This window comes from Nomascus leucogenys, chromosome X (assembly GCF_006542625.1).
Source record: "Nomascus leucogenys isolate Asia chromosome X, Asia_NLE_v1, whole genome shotgun sequence".
NCBI lineage: Eukaryota > Metazoa > Chordata > Mammalia > Primates > Hylobatidae > Nomascus > Nomascus leucogenys.
The window spans coordinates 5,506,072-5,523,540 of NC_044406.1; the positions used below are offsets into that span (position 1 = coordinate 5,506,072).

The 17,469-nt window shown below is 42.1% G+C and overlaps 2 protein-coding genes across 3 annotated transcripts in view; one reads left to right on the forward strand and one right to left on the reverse strand.

Annotated features, from left to right (window-relative positions):
* The first annotated feature begins 7,444 nt into the window (after positions 1–7,444).
* Positions 7,445–9,262, forward strand: LOC100595282 (nuclear receptor-binding factor 2). 2 transcript variants are annotated; one of them, XM_012504025.2, is made up of 2 exons: positions 7,470–7,601; positions 7,687–9,262. In XM_012504025.2, the coding sequence occupies exons 1-2, from the start codon at positions 7,517–7,519 to the stop codon at positions 8,433–8,435; spliced, it is 834 nt and encodes a 277-aa protein (XP_012359479.1). In that variant the 5' UTR covers positions 7,470–7,516; the 3' UTR covers positions 8,436–9,262. The 2 variants fall into 2 exon arrangements, with proteins under 2 accessions (XP_003282375.1, XP_012359479.1); XM_003282327.4 differs by having other exon boundaries at positions 7,445–9,262.
* A 10-nt stretch (positions 9,263–9,272) lies between these two features.
* Positions 9,273–17,469, reverse strand: part of PUDP (pseudouridine 5'-phosphatase) — an 88,878-nt gene continuing 80,681 nt past the window's right edge. Inside the window, exon 4 of the mRNA XM_030806571.1 lies at positions 9,273–10,703. Coding sequence (XP_030662431.1) covers positions 10,527–10,703 — 177 coding nt within the window. The 3' untranslated portion in view covers positions 9,273–10,526. The remainder of the gene's footprint in view (positions 10,704–17,469) is intronic.

The window sequence follows — 17,469 nt, forward strand, 5'->3', positions numbered from 1 at the left end:
CTTTGAATCCTTCATGTCACGCCAAACTTCAAAAGAGACAAATACTTTTGCATGACTCCTTGCAGGCTCCATTTTGCCCTGTAGTGACAGCCCCATGTCTTGGCTTTCCTGATTGGAAAAACTTCTCAAGCTTTCTACATTCATGATCTCCACTTCTTCAGTGCAACCTTCTCCAGTTTGTCTCTGATATCAAATGGTCCCTGCATTAATCCTGTCCAAGCCACAGGTGACCCTCATATCATCTCAGCTTCTACTTCCCAGTCTTTTTTTTGAGACAGGGGTCTCACTGTGTTGCCCAGTTTGGTCTCAAACTGTTGGGCTAAAAGATCTCCAGCCTCATCTTCCTGAGTAGCTGGTAGGGGTGTGAGCCCTTCTGCTTGGTCTCCAGTCCTTTGCTTTTCTTTTTTGACCTATAAAACATTTGGTGGTTGATGTGCGTGTTCATGTAATTGTCTTCTCTGGCTTCTTGGGGCCACCATGCATTCCCTTCTCCCTCTTTTCATTTATTATCTTTTCATCTAGTAAGACCCATCTTCCCCTAAAGATGTATATTTTCCTCAAAACAAGGATTGGCTTACCTTCACAAACTGAGTCTCCAATGACAACATAAACTGAAATGCAATATAAATCATGGACAGATGTGAGCTCATCTTCTACTTCCTGTGTCCTCTGCTGGTTCTTCTCACCAATGTCACATATTGCTAAGTAAGCGAGTGATGTTAAGTTAGAAAATGGACTGAGTCCATTAATTCATTTGGCATGCTCCAAAGTCCTCACCTGAGATCTATCTACTCTCCAAATTACACTTGTTAGAAATACAGGAAGATCCTTTTCACGTGAGCTAATTACGGCGAATACATGTAAGTGTTGGTAAGAAGTACTAGAAACAATGGAATTCGTGAGATTTCACTGAAGAACCAACTTCCACCCAGCCCTTCACATTGTTCTCTTCTGGTAGTTTCTTGTCATTTCCTCCTTTTATTATCAATAGAGCTGCTGTGAACATGCATGTGCAAGTTTCTGGGCGGACATATGTTTTCATTTTGGGGGGGGGTTAGACATCAAAGAGTAGAATTGCTGGGTTGTATGATGAATCTGTTCTAATTTTTCAGAAACTGGACTTCTACTGCTTCCTGATTTCACCTTCCACGCCATTTCTGTAGTGAGGCCCACTCCTTGGCCTTACAAGACCTGAATTAAGTTAGGTGCCCAGAGCCGTTCTGTCATCGACTCTGTTCTTTCCCTTGCTAGCCTGTGTAATAATTGGCAATCAGACCTTTACGTGAGCAGTGGTTTCATATGTCTCCCTAACTATATTACAAGTTCCACGGAGGCAGGGCTATGTCTATCTCCTTGACCTCTGTATCTGCGATGCCTGGCAGAGGGCTGTGAACACCGGTCACCCTCCATAAACACTGGGAGACAAACAAGGGAGTCAGTAGAGTTAGTTTTTTTGCTTTTTTACCCCCAGAACTCTTAGAATATGATTTGAGCTATTCCTTTAAGGAAGTCCTGGGGCAGGTGATCATTCGTAGATGACATGAGGGAGTGCACAGCACATGAGTTTGCAGGAAAATGCAAACCCCACGTTGAAATTTGATCCCCAATGTTGGAGATGGGGATTTACAGGGGGGTGTTTGGGTCATGGGGGTGGATCCCTCATGAATGGCTTGGTGCTGCCCTCATGGTAATGAATGGGTTCTCTATTCAATCCTGCAAGAGCTGATTGTTAGAAAGAGCCTGGCACCTTCCTCTCCTCTTACTCTTGCTGCTTCTCTCACCATGTCATCTGTGCACACAGCAGCTCCCCTTCCCGTTCCACCATGAGTGGAAGCTCCCTGAGGCCTCACCACAAGCAGATGCTGGTGCAATGCTTCTTTTACAGCCTGCAGAACTGTGAGCCAAATAAACCTATTTTCTTTATAAATTATCCAGCCTCACTCAGGTATTCCTTTATAGCAATGCAAAACTGACTAAGACAGGGTATCAGGAGACCTAGCTTTGCCTGAATCTGAGAACTTCATCAGGACTCTTGGAACAATTTAGCCCACAGGTCTAAGGCTGATTTTTGTCACAGTGAAGTTCAGGTACTAAGAATTCTCACTGGTGGCTGTTGAGGGTGGTGGTGGTGGGGATGGGTCATATGGAGAATTAGCAGTGGGAGACTAGAAATTAAAGTGGAGAAAGGGAAGAACTAAAAGTCAAAAACAGTGTGAGGGAGGAAAGCAATGGATATAACACCTCGGATCTTTATCCTTGAGAGGCCTTAAAAAATCTACTTAATAATAATCAGATGCTATTCTATAAGAACTTTGAGACTAGACATGTGATGACTTTTAGGAACCTGTACTGTGGCTGAAAATGCATGCAAATCTAGCTGACTCAGATCCAGTCTTAACTGGCTCATAACTTGCTTCATAAACATGACTGTATGTTAGCAAGGAAATGAGAGAGAATAACAGCACATCACATAGGCATGAAAAGTATTTGCAAAGCAGCAGTTCTCAAAAATGACATTTTGCAGTGTTTTCCAGAAGCAGATTCAGAAAACTGAAGACCAAAGTAATGAGGGAGCCATCTCATGCCTAGATGAGCAGAAGCATACCAAAGGCTTAGTATTTCCCCAAGTAGTAGGCACCTCAAACTTGTTTGAGGAAAATACTCTTCTTGATGAAACAGATACTGCAGTTGAAGCAGGAATGTGTTTGGTGTGCTGCCTTAAATAGCATGGGTAGATGTTCAAACATGTTAGGACTCACTGGCCCTAGGAAAGACCCGCAAGTATCTGGTCTACACCAGGAAAGTGACAATGAAACACCAAACACCTTTTCTCCTCTAATTACCAAGAAAAGTATTTCTTTCCCAATGGTTGAAGACAATAATGTTGGGAATGATGAAGTTTTCTGGAGTGCGAAGTGGATATGTCTTATAAGTTTAATCCAGAGCTTCAGCACTTCATAAGTGAATAATCGAATTGTGCCTCAGTTTCTTCAGATTTGGGGATATTAAGAGTACCCTCAGTCACCACAAGGTGGGTACCAACGTTAAGAAAAGAGTGTAGCAAAAGCCCAGGGGCGCATGTTCTTAAAGTGCCTAGTGTGGGATTAGAATGACAAGTGGTAGATGACCTACTTGTGCAGAAATTGAGTTATTTTGTGATTTTCAAATGATCATCAGCATATGAGAATACTTTATACTAACTGTTTCCTGTGAGTTTTCCCTATTTTAGCAACTATCTTGTCTGTGCCTTTCTTTGCTAGGTAAGCACTTTTCTATTGGTTGGTGAGCTTAGCAGCTCTTGGTTTTGCCTTCATGGGAGACAAACAGCATGCACCCCTGAGCAGTGGTAAAGGAATGGTACCCTTCAGGGTGTTCTGTCCTGGGCCTCTGGCAGATCCCCTGTGGTTTCGCTCTGTGTCCCCACCCAAATCTCATCTCAAACTGTAATCCCCACATGGGATTGGTGGGAGGTGACTGGATCATGGGGGTGGTTTCCCCCACGCTGTTCTCATGATAGTGAGGGAGTTCTCACGACAGCCAATGGTTTTAAGTCTGGCACTTCGCTCTTTCAGTCTCTCTCCTGCCAATTGTGAAAAAGGTACTTGCTTCTCCTTCCGCCATGATTGTAAGTTTCCTGAGGCCTCCCCAGCCACGCAAAGCTGTGAGTCAATTAAACCTCTTTCCTTTATAAATTGCCCAGTCTCAGGAGTATCTTTTTAGCAGTGTGAAAAGAGACTAATACACACTGGCTTTTGGTTCTCTGGGTTTCCTGGATTTCTGCCCTACTAACATACTTGATTCCTGGCAGTGAGGGGTTGGTCTCCACCTGGCTGGTATCTGCATGCCAGGCTTCTGGTCTAGCTTGCAGTCTAACTCTTTCCAGGTGCATATGCTCAGATTCAAGCTCCCCACTCCCCTTGTCCTCTTGGCTGGTGGCATAACCCATGCCTGGGCATGACTTCCTGCTTATATGGACTGCTTGGAGTTTGCCTTTTTCTGTTTGGTTGTATGGAAGTGACCCTAAGAGATGAGCCTGGGCATATTTGAAGAGATAATGACTGAGAGGTTTAGCCATACATAAAACAAAGCAAAGCCCCAGGGAAATCTAAAAAGTCCAAACAAGATCAACACAAAGTAAGCCACACCTCAACAGACCAAAGATCAAGAGCAAAACCTGAATGGTAGCTAGAAAAAAAGAGACTGCCTTAAAGGTGTGACTGCAGGACCAAGAGCTGGTTTTTCAATGGAAAACAGGAGTCAGGTAAAAAGAAAGCTACATATTTAAAAGATGAAAAAATACTGCTCTTAAACTGGAATTAAATATGCAGTGAAATGCAGTGAAAACATCCTTGAAAAGAAAGTCAAATACAGACACTGTCAGACAAACAACTGAGATGATTTGCCATCATCGGATCCATATATGTAAACAATAAATGATATTATTCATTGACTGGAGTTTCTAGGAGAATGATAATTAAAATTGATAGTGAAAATTCTTTTTTGTTTGTATTATTAACTCAATTTGCTCCACCTCCCTCCAATTCCTACACTGAAGCTCATTAACCACCGTAATGTGTCTGTATTTGGAGCTAGGACCTGTAAGGAGGTAATTAAGGTTAAACAAGGTCATTACAGTGGACTCTGATCCAATAGGACTGAAGTCCTTTTAAGAAGAGGAGATGAGGACACAGACACATACACAGAAGGACAACCATGTGAGGACACAGAAAGAAGACAGTGTCTATAAGACAAGGAGAGAGGCCCGAGGAGGAACCAGCCCTGCCCGCACCTTGATCTCAGACTTCTAGCTTCTGGAGTGTGAGAGAATAAATGTCTGTTGTTTAAGTACTCTAGCCTGAGGTATTTTGTTATGGCAGCTGGAAAAGACTAAGACAGTTCATTTCTGACTTTTAAATGGAATGACTATTTTACCACTATGTACAGTATTAGCTGTTGGTTTACAAAGAGATAGGTATTCTTTATATTTATCTATTTATTCTCAGTTTATTTTGACTCTGAATATGGAATACATGCCAATTCTTTCCTAAAGTGAATTTTGAAAATATATCATTTTAAGTGACTTTGCCTATGTGAAGGATGAATTCACCATCCCTTTCACAGGGTTTTGAAATAAGCAGTGAATGAATACGACTTCATGCTTCCCAAGCCTTCATCTTTGCTCAGAGATTAGGGAATATTAAAATTCTCAAGTAGTTTTTAAAATACATTTTGTCCCCTAGAGAAATAATTATTAACATTTTGGTAAATATTTGAAAGTATTTTCATGAAAAAAATTCATTTCATATACCATGTTGTTGAAATTCACATAGAACTTGAAAATTATGGGCATTTTGCAATGAAGAATATCCAACTAAAGCTTTAATACGAGGGTGATAGTTTTACAGTTTCAAAATGGCTCTGTGAGAAGCCCCTGCCATACTGTTGGGAACCAAGGAAAGGGAGGCAACGACTTAATCTCTCACAAACAACTTAGGTCAAAAGATGTACAGAAAAAAATGTAGTTAATTTGAGGAGCAATTAAATCGAAACAGGTAACACAATGATCTCACTGCGGATTCCAACACTTCTCTCTGTCCCTTGTGTTTTCCATAGTGCTGGAAAAAGATCTCGAAACCAACCTCAACATGTCATGACTAAAGTTTAACAGACAAAATACCCTAAGATATGTTCTTATTCAGTTTTGTACGTCTACAATGACTGTCATGTAAGCAAAGAGTATTTCCTGAATTAATTCCATCTGGATAACAGTTTTTCTGATGAAAACAGTTACAATCCATGGAAATATTGTGTGGCTAATGAAGGAGAAAAAAATAACAGTGCTTATGTGTACAAAATATTATCTATTCAAGAGACTCACAAAGAACCAGAATATTTTGAGCCATCCTGAAGATCTGCTTTCAGAGATAACATGCACTCCTCAGTCAACAAATATTCTCACCAACATCTTTGTAAAGCAAGTCTCTCCAACCAACAATAACCACCAGAGAATACTACAGACTTTGAAATGATACTACTAATATCCCTTGCTCTTTAACACTTCATTTTCTCTTTTTAGAAGATAATAGTTCTAGAGATTGCTTGTGAGACAAAGAGCCTCATGTGAGACCAAGGAGCTTTAGCCGACTGCTTGTGGAGCAGAAGAGTACAGTGTAGACCACAGAACGATGTTCTGCAGAGGCATTATTACAGATAGGTGAAAACTCATTATTTTTCATTATAAAACTTGTTCTAGTGTACACGTTTTTTAAAATTTCGAAACACCATCTAAAATGTGCCAAATTTAGCATAACTGCCAAATGTAATCAAAGAAATATAAACTGCAGTGTCTAGACACTGACTACTGTTGCACAGCAGCATCTTTCTAAGGAATACTTAGAATGCCGATTCTTTTAAGTGTAAGATAGTTGTCGTCCGGATTTTTTTTTATATAAATCACCAAACTCCATCTGAGGATTTATGCGGTGGAAAAAAGTCTAATAAGTGGTAATTAGTAAGTTCTTAAGTGTTGTGTATGTTTCATTTAAGTGAAATTAAGATGACGTTGATAGTGCCATCTCTTGGATGATGTCAGCAGTATAACAGATCCTTCCTAGGGGCATACAATATATAAGCAGACATTAGCTGCTAGTTACAGCACATCTGTATACATTCTACTAATCACTGTGTATCCCTAATATGACATACTTTCAATGAGCTATGAAAGTATACTCTTTAAACTTCCTTGGCATGTATCACTCTAGTGTAAATTTGTATTACCATATCTCTGTGAAATCCATGAGCTATTCAATGGAGTAACATCACCAAAATGTATTGAAGCAATTTGGCTAATGTGGAAGAATAAAAAAGAACGTATGTGCTTTGGCCAAGCATCAGTGTGTGTCCTTTGTCTAAAAATATAAGAATCTGGCTGCAGCTTTGGTTAAAAAACAGTAACGGACATGAGATCAAATTTACCCTGTGGGAAATTCACCCAGATATAGATGCACATCACTTAGATATGCATTACACCCATTTGTCTTATTCATACAAAATGGCTTAATGATTAGAAAACACCAACATAAATACTTTGGAAGGAGAAGATACTAAATCAAAGAAGTAAGTCTTTCATTGAAAGCCTCTATTCACCGCTGCAGGAGCAGGACGGCTCACTTAAAATACATAAATATCCATTTACAGTTGGAGTACTAATTGGGATTTTTAAAAAATTTAATTAGTCACATATATATTTTACATTTCTTGGAAGACTGTTCTTTTTTTAAAGGTAAAATCATGACTCTCATACAAATATCAACATGTGTCAAAAGATTTTATTAAACTAATTCAATTTGTTAGGGAAATGGTAAGACGTTACAACTGGTTAAGAGGAGCATTAAAAGTGCAGACATATATTCAGGCCATCAAGAATGAGGAAATGGATCGATTACCGCTGGCTTTTGGGGCGCAGAGAGGGGCCGCAGTCTCCGCGGCTGCGTCGCGCTCCCTTGCAGTCCCCTCCATGTTCCACGGCGCCACTACTCCCCTTCCTAAGGCCGCCGCTTACCCCGGGGTCTATGGAAGTAATGGAAGGACCCCTCAACCTGGCTCATCAACAGAGCAGACGAGCAGACCGTTTATTAGCTGCAGGCAAATACGAAGAGGCTATTTCTTGTCACAAAAAGGCTGCAGCATATCTTTCTGAAGCCATGAAGCTGACACAGTCTGAGCAGGCTCATCTTTCACTGGAATTGCAAAGGGATAGTCATATGAAACAGCTCCTCCTCATCCAAGAGAGATGGAAAAGGGCCCAGCGTGAAGAAAGATTGAAAGCCCAGCAGAACACAGACAAGGATGTAGCTGCCCATCTTCAGGCATCTCACAAACCCTCTGCAGAGGATGCAGAGGGCCAGAGTCCCCTTTCTCAGAAGTACAGCCCGTCCACAGAGAAATGCCTGCCTGAGATTCAGGGGATCTTTGACAGGGATCCAGACACACTACTTTATTTACTTCAGCAAAAGAATGAGCCAGCAGAGCCATGTATTGGAAGCAAAGCCCCAAAAGATGATAAAACAATTATAGAGGAGCAGGCAACCAAAATTGCAGATTTGAAGAGGCATGTGGAATTCCTTGTGGCTGAGAATGAAAGATTAAGGAAAGAAAATAAACAACTAAAGGCTGAAAAGGCCAGACTTCTAAAAGGTCCAATAGAAAAGGAGCTGGATGTAGATGCTGATTTTGTAGAAACGTCAGAGTTAAGGAGCTTGCCACCACATTCAGAAACTGCTACAGCCTCCTCAACCTGGCAGAAGTTCCCAGCAAATACCGGGAAAGCCAAGGACATTCCAATCCCCAATCTTCCTCCCTTGGATTTTCCATCTCCAGAACTTCCTCTTATGGAGCTCTCTGAGGATATTCTGAAAGGATTTATGAATAATTAAAATGGAAGGCCACAGAAAAGGGGAAAAGAGGAAATAATACAGTAATCGTTAATCCAGCAAAAAAAAAAAAAATGAAAAGGGAAACCACATAGAAGGGTCATCCCGGAAATGCTTCATCTGGTGGACTGTGGGAGCAGAGGCATTGCCAGGACTTGGGAAACAGTCACTGTGAAATGCGCCACGTATCTCATTCACTCACTTGAGCTAATGATTCCGACTTGGCAGACGCTAAACTCATGGAGGTTCGGTTTCTCCTGATACAAACCAAATGGCTACCTGGAATAATTTCTTTCAAGCAACAGTTATTTTTCTTATCTTCAGGGTTAAAATGTATAAAAGTTATGTGTAATTAATCTATAATGCCATAAATGATAATGCAAAACCTAAATAATATGGTGGCCAGAGGGGCTGCCTTATATTTGAAACATGCTTTCTATCATGCATTGACTGTATGGATTTTGTTAATGCACATTTTGTTTAAGGTGTGTAAGATACACACCCTTCTAGATGAAACTGTATGTGCCACACTTTGCACTACTCATAATGATAACCTCAAGACTATCAGAAGAAATATTTAAATTTCCATTTTATGAAGAAAGGAACCAAATTATTATGCTTTTTTAAACAAATTACCAGTTTACATAATTAATCAGGGTGCATTTTAAGTTCTAACTTTGTTTATTGTATAATGCATCATTTGAAAATACCAAGGAGGAAATAGCCTTTGTTTTTAATGATGCAAGAGTGGAAGTAATGCTAGTTGGCAGTATTTGATTGTAAGAAATCAATAAAGTAATTGTGTTTTATAAAAAAAAAAAAAAAAAAAAGAATGAGGAAATGAATTTGCTAAATTGAGGCAACATCAATCAATCGCCAGGACCTGTCATTCACAGACAATCACTCCACCACACGCACACGTGCATTCCTACGGTTTGTCCACAACTTCCAGAGCTGAAGAGTAGCTCAAGGACATCAAAGGGCAGAGGCCACTAGGAAGGGATGAGCCACAACGGAGCAGTTCTCCTTCACTCTCGATTTCCATGGCTACCACCGTTTTTCTCTGGCAAATCATAGACGAATTTTAAAGACTGAGTAAATCTATAAAAGCGATTAATCACAGAAGTTCAATGTCTGATAAATTATTCCAGAAGTGTTCCTGGGCACTCAGACTCACCAAGCATACATTCTTAAATCAAATTCTATTTCTATCCAAAAAGCGTAGCCCATCGGTGTTCTTAAAGGAGGCGAATGGTTGTTCTGAGGTAGAAAACATTCTCCAATGTAGGTAAGGATGTAGATACCAGGTAAATGTTACAGTTGTGTTCACACTAACAATAAACTATGGATGATGTGGCTCAGTCAGTCAATGAGGAAAGATCCAGAGACTTCTGAGGTCACAAAAAGAATTTAAATGTTAGCTAACAAGGAGTGCTCACCAAAAACAGGACTTTCCCACTCAGACTGCAAACCAGGCAGAACTACCATCTCGCTTTATCAGCTGTCATTGCATGTTGACATCAACACTGAGGAGAGTGATGCAGATGATAGATATAAACATATCTACATACATATGCATACATAAAGCATATACTTATATGCATACACAGTTTACATTTCCCAGCCAGTGTTCAGAAAAACTAGAATAAGAGAGAAGTGATGTGCCATTTTGTCTTGGAAAAGTATATATTTTACATATACATGCATGCATATATCTACATACATATGCATGTAATGCCTACCTGCATATTACCAAACTGATACACACGTGTATATATGGAGGTGCGTGTGTGTATACGTGTACATTCACTTTATCACATACTCCATCAGCTTGATTTCCGAGATGGTAATTCAAGTTTCATCTTTGTTCTGGGCTTCGTTTCTGTCTCTACTGTATTTTTTGTCTCAACCGTCAAGTCACATTTTATTGACACGTTAGACTGGGACAAACCAACATGGGATGGAAACTCCAATCTCAGGAGGCTAAAATCATGATGCAGGTTGGGACTGAAGAGTTGCTGATTTCCTTTCCCCTTCCCCCAGCAGTGTGGACCATGAGAGTGTGCTGGGGGCAGAAGACTGAGGCCCTCCCTCTCACTCATAGGGGGGCAAACCAAACAGCTCGGGCTGGAAGTCCTGCAGGGAATTCAGCACCAGGGTGGCCTTTGTCGTCAGGTCTCGGCTCAAGTTTCTGTCAGGAACCATGACCACCTGCATCCCAGCTGCCAGGGCCGCCTCCACCCCGTTGGGAGCATCTTCAAAGACAAGGCACTGTAGGAAGAAAAAGAAAGTCGAGATGGCCTTTCATGGAACCAGACATGTGGATGAAGTGTTTATTATCGTCGTCACCACTGGCTCTGCAACTGTGCAGAAAGAGACAGAATTACAGTGGGGGCTCCCCAGAGTAGAGATTGTGGTGAGGACAGCATGCTGTTTCTTACTGGCTCCCGGGGTCTCCCCGCCGTGGCTCCTTTAAAGGGGAGAGGTTTCTGTTGCAGCCAAAGCATTGTTGAAGTGGAGCGCAGCTGTGTGGTGAGGCAAGATTCTCAGCTTAAAACTTTATTTTATTGGGATCATAACAATCTGTTCAATCAATAATTGAACATTCAGAGTGTGAGAGGCAATTGCAAAACTAAAAATCATGCTCTTAAAATATAAAACCACTTCAGAGCTACTCCTGTTTTATGTACTGTGATTTGAAAATTAAATGGTTAGAATCTTTTAAGTTAAAAATTCAGTTCCTGTGTGTGCTAGTGTGACGTGACAAATATGAGCACGAAAATGTAGTGTGCGTGCATGCTCTCTTTTGGATAATCGCGAAAATCCACTTTATTATTGGGATTACGGACACACCACCATCCAAAACCTGTGGTCTCTTCATTCAGACACCCACACTGAAAATGGGGTGTTTCCTACTGGCAACTGCAAAGATATGGAACCAACCTAAGTGCCCATCCACCAATGAGCAGATAAAGAAAATGTGGCATATATACACCATGGAATACTACTCAGACATAAAAAGGAATGAAATAATGTCTTTTGCAGCAACATGGATGGAGCTGAAGGCCATTATTCTAAGTAACTCAGGAATGGAAATCCAAATATCGTACGCTCTCACTTATAAGTGGAATCTAAGCTATGAGGATGGGAAGCCATAAGAATTATATATAATGGATTTTGGGGACTAAGCCAAGGGACTTCAGCCTCTGCAAGTGGGGAGTGGAGGCAGACTGACTTTTCTCTGCATGGACTTGGTGGGTTGCTCCTTTGAAGGTGGTGGCCAGGGACAGGGAAGGTGGAAGTGCCCACAGCTCCCTTCTCTTTTCTAGCAGGGCTCCTGCACCTTCAGTGAAGCCGGAGAACTGGGGTTTGGTCCAGGGGATGGCGCTGGCACCTGCACATGCTCCTGGCAGGCCCGCGGCCTCCTGAAATCTCCCTCCTTCACCCCACATATCATCTCTGTGTCAGGACATGCACATGGATGTGTGTGTATGCATGCATATTCTATATGATTTTAATTAATTTCGTGATCACTTTGTAGTGTATTTAGTGGACCTTCTAAGGCTGACTTCCACGACTTCAAGGAAGTATCTGGTCAAGAATATTCTTGACGCAGCTTGTACCGACGCCTACATATAGCCTGTAACTAGGCAGGGCCCAGTTTTCACACACCTTCCCAGGATGCCATGGCAAATCGTGACCACTGATGAACGTCTGCTAAATTAGCGAAGACGGTGGAGGTGTCCTGGTACAGGACTTAAGAGCCACAAAGGGGCCATGGAAAGTCAGCGCTAGGGAATAGACAGAGCAAATGCAGCATCTCCTCTGCTTAGGGCAAGGGAAGTTCAGAGGCAAGCTGGAGGTCATGCAGTCACGCGAGGTCATGCAGTCACGCGGAAGACAGAACTCTTGAATAGAATCCAGATCTGCAGAATCCAATGTTCTTTTCACTCTACCCAGCTGAAGGCTAAAATATATCTGATTTCCATCTCCAGGCGAGGAGATGAGCTTAATTAAACTGTAGCTTGAGGGATTTAATTTAGGGAGCATGACATTTCCAGCTACAAGGGAGGTGAAGCACCTTGGCGGCTTATCACTTGGAGGTGATGAACTGACTTCTCCAACGATGTTGAAGTGCAGCAGCGACCTGGGGATGGTCTCTGTTCAGGGGACTTAAAAAGTCCTTGTACTTTAATTTCTTAAAGACAAATATCATATAGCTTAAAAGTTCCATTTTATAACTAGCAAGTTGCACGTAAGAGTATCTTTGTCTGACAGCGGCAGGGTGTCTTAGTCCCTTCAGGTTACTGTAAGGAAATACCACAGACTGGGTGGCTTAAACCCCAGACAGGGATTTCCCATAGGTCTGGGGCCAGGCAGTGTGAGATCAGGGAGCCAGCGTGGTCTCTGGCTCCCTGTTCTCCTCCTAACACATTACACTGGGGGTGAGGATTTCAGCATCTGAATTGGGGGAGGGAAACAGTCCAAACACAAGGGCAATGAATAAAAATGGATGGGATTAGAGGAAAACCTGAGAAACAATAGGGAGCTGGATGATACCCGGGATGCTAAGCCTGATGGAGAAGCTGATTCTCACGTTTCTGATGTGGTGGGTCTTGGGGCCGCCATTTTGGTGGCAGGAAGGAGAGGTAGCTTTTGTGACAAGTTGGGGTTGAGGCCATCGTGGGACACCCAAGTAGAAGGCTCGGGGTCTCCATGCGCTGTGGCTGTGAGCTGGAGGTGTAGTCAGGTGTCATCAGAGCAGAGAACAGCTGATTAGACAGAAGGAGGAGCACTGAGAAGGGACCCCGGCAGCCCTGGCATTTCTGTGCGGTGAGCAGACGAGGTCTATGCATGGAGCTCTAGGTACAGTTTGGGCAGGAAGGGAACACAGTAGGAGGCAGTGTCAGGAGCTAGGTTAGGTTTTTAAGAGGGAAGGAGAAGGGCCCGCGGCTTGTGATTCTCTCGTGTTCCTCCCCAGCTCTCACTTCCCGGTGATGCTTCCACCTTTGGCTCCTCCCTGCTGCAAATCCCCGTCTCCGCGGCACTTGCCCACCATTTCTTCTCAGCAGCTGGGATCAACAGCACGTCCCATCAGAAAGCAGACAGAACAGTCACAGCAGGGAAAGAGCCAGCCCCTTTCCAATCCTGCACACTGGGACCTCTTCCGGGCCGCAAGCAGAGTGCTGCCTGTGCCTACTTGGGATCACATTTCGTAACCGATTCTACCTTTTAAACTATGATGTGTCTGTTTTAAATTATGTGCTTCATTGGAACTAGTGAGCTTTCCAAATATTACTATATCATCTCTAAGGAATAAAGCTTTCTCTTTTGCTTAGTGAAATACATTTGGAAGGCAGTCACTGAAGGGTACTTTCAGGGCTCCCAGAAGCGGTCCTGGAATTACATGGAAGCACAGAAAGTACAGCAGCTGCTCACAACTATTCATCAATTATAAAACCATGTATGATCTGAATCTCATCACCAAAACCAGGCTTTTTCCTAGGAGGTTTTTTCCTATGCATTAATTTTGTAATATGAAGTTCAATTTTCACATGGTGAGACATCAAAACTTCAAGGGGGCCTTAAACTTTGTTTTTAATTTTGATTGGCAGCGCTCATATCTAAGGTTTAAGTTCTGTTTGACTTCATGTTCCTTGTCAGAAAATGATCTGTAAATAAGTACCACAATGTTGTCATGTTGGATACATATACACTATTAGATGTTTATTTAAACATGAAACTTTAAAGTACTGCTGTCAAAATGACTGCTGAGGTATGCGTGTATTTTGTTATTAATTAGTACTTTTGTTTATATTATTCATCAATCCATCCATCTGTCCATCCATCCCTATTTATCAGTCTATCCGTTCCTCCCTTCCTCCTGCTTTCCCTTCCTTCATCCAAACACCCACCTACCTACTAGTAAGCTACATATGGTGCTGCATTCCTCTAAGTAATAGTGCTGAGGTGGAGGTCAGTATCCCTTGTGCACCGCAGAGCTACTGTTCTACTGAATCAATAGTGCTCTGAAAATCAAACTATAAAACCATTATTGATATAAACATGTTTATAACAAAACCCTTTAGAGTTACAAGCTAGGTAAATGAATGAACTATACCCCTAAATTGATTCCTTCTCCTATAGAGAACAGCCTTTGAAAAAGTTATTTAACGACTTGGTTGGGGGTTGGGCAGGAAAGCTTCCTAACGAATTCTCTCTGTGTCATTTTATTCAATAAAAGTACATTACAGGCACTCTTAGCATGCATATTAAAGTGTATGTATGTAAATTAAGTGGTGAGCAAAAGACTTCAAGACAGCTCAAAAAACCTTCCTGATTTCCTTTTTTAATGGTACAGATGCCGTGTCCACCAATCTGTCAGAAACCAGTAAAAACCCAGCAAGGCCCTGAAAGGTGCTGACTGTCTTAGAGTCAAAAACAAACCACAAGTTTCTAGATGGTCACTAGAATCATTTTCTTTTTCCACGTCCTCTGAGTAAAACATGTGAAATCAATTCATTTTCCATAGCCTTCTGCATGAGACTCATGATCCGCAAGTGTGACAGGAGGCCCCTATCAGTTTTTTGTGTTTAGAGGGAACACTATGACTTCAGACAGACTCGGGAAGATTAGCCATGTACAGGATTAAAATGCTCTAACCTGTAGAGCAGCAAGTTGTATTTGTTTTCAACAGCACTTTCGTTATGGAAAAACCACATTTAGGTGCCTTAGATGAGACTTGCTTGTGGTATGCTTGCTGTATAACATGACTCCACACATTGTCAGGACAGCAAAAGCACAGCGATGTTTTGCCTGCTTTTGAGAGAAGCTACCGAGGGCGCTTCCCCAAACAGGACTATCATGGCATAAAGAGAGTGCCTTTGCTGGCCTGTGTGAGTGATTTTTCCATGTCATCTCCAAATGTGCCGTGTAGAAGAAGCTGCCATTTACAACGGGAACTGATAAACACAGAGAAAAAAGCCTAAGGAATTCATTGGACCTGGAGGGGGTTAAAAGACTTCGTGATTAAATGAGCTGGTGGATGAGCCAATGAGCTGTCTGTGTGGTGAGCACGTGTGGCAGCCGGCAATGCAGAGGCCTCTCTTCGGTCCTCTCCTTGGTCCTTTCCATCCTGACACCCGTTGTGCATGGCCCAGCTACCTACTCAACAAGGGATGAGAGGCCTACAAAGCCAATGCCCTTCAGGATGGATTTATTTTCTGGTTTTCACAGGGATGCCCTCAATTCTCCTTCATGCAAATATATTAACTGCTGACTCCTGAAATAAAAGCCAGTGTTTATAGCTGTGGTTGCAAAGTCAGTGTTTCCAAAATAAAGATGTGTTGCAGTACCAGGTGAGGCTTATGTTGTTTTCACTGGCCTCCCATGCCCATATTAACGTTCAATTCTAAATTGTCTAGTATTAGAATGTTCATGGGGTAAGGGGTTTCTAGAATGTTCTGTGACACAGCAGTCCAGAGAAATTTTCCAGAAAAAGGAGATTCCTCCCATTAAATGAGGAACTGGGGACCTGCCATGTACAATTAGCACAGAAATGTTTCCAGAAGTGCTACCATGGATAACTCTGTAGTTGAAACTTTACTGAGGCCTCTCAGGCATGGGCACCTATCTTCAGAGCAAATCAATGAAGGTCCTGCAAAGCAGCACTCCGAGGAATCTATTTTGAGGAAGTTTTCACAAAGAGTAGCCGAATGTGGCATGACTCACGTCAATGCAAGTGCAATTCATTTGCCTTGTTTTCTTGAACTGTTCTGAATCTTACCTGTAAAATAATGACAGATGAGGCAGATTTCACCTTAAATGCCTATCCTCTTGCAGGAATGGTTGCTTACATGGCATTGAGGCTACTGCTTAATTCAGAACTGAAGGGACCAGCTCTTTCAGGGCACCCTCCCTAGGCCCCTCAGCAATGGGCTCTGCTGACTGCTCATGACAAAATGGCACCTGGGGCACCTGTGAGGGCAACACAGGGCCTGGTCCATCCCTCTCTCCTTTCCTTTAGATAGAGAGGGGCGTGAGCATATTCTCAATCCTGGAAAACAGAGGTGGGAGGCATCTTGCCTTCCTTTCTCTAACCTGAGATGCCGATGGAGCCTGGACTAGAAGACTGACCTGGCTGTGGGGGCTAAAGAAGAGTGAGAATTTGCTGGATGTGGGGCCTAGCCTGAGGGTGGAAATTACTGGTGCTACTGACACAGTACTTGTCTGATACTGTGTATGACTAACTCAGTGTTTTTCAACCATTTCATTCATGACCACCCCAAAAAAGCTTTTACAGTTATTTTCCCCCAACAGTCTATCCCCATAACATGTTATAATAACACAGATGCACTATATTTTTCTGTATGTGTATTGGTGCTTGATACATTAAAAAAAAGTAAGGTTTCATTTTCACCTCCCCAAAGCCAATTTTTATACCTTGGGACAAAATGCATGGACTATTCAATTTTACTCAGTTGAACAGTTTTTGGGGAACCTACTGAAACCACTCTCAAGGAAGGGTCCCACTGACCCAGGAGAAGAAGGCTTCACAGAGTGGGGAAGTAGCTGAAGATTTCAGAGAAAAACACTTTCACTACAGAGAAGAATCACCCCACCCCCACCCCCACTGCCTGGAAGATCACAAATGAACTGTAACCTTCCAAAGTCAACACACAACATTTCATAACTATGACGTACTTGGGGAGCTGTTCAATTGCATGGAATAATTCATACATTGAAGAATGTGGAGAACAAACAAATGAATCTCTGACAGATAACACTATTCCAGGTAGTAGTCTTTAAATATGCCCTCCCACCAACTTCAAATTTTATAAATGAATGAATCAATGATACCCAGTGGTTGGCAGATGGGACATGCTCCATCGCTATCAGCTATTATTATGATAATGGTGATCCATTCTGTAGACGTTACAAAAAATTCACTATGAAGTTTAAAATTACTCAACTCGTGTTGGGACTGGGACTAGCACCTTATATTCTAGTGACTAGGCCACTAAATATCTCAATTACT

What these genes read in the sequence shown, in the direction of transcription:
- LOC100595282 (XM_003282327.4), top strand. Translation starts at nt 7,572, where the DNA reads ATGGAAGTAATGGAAGGACCCCTCAACCTGGCTCATCAACAGAGCAGA.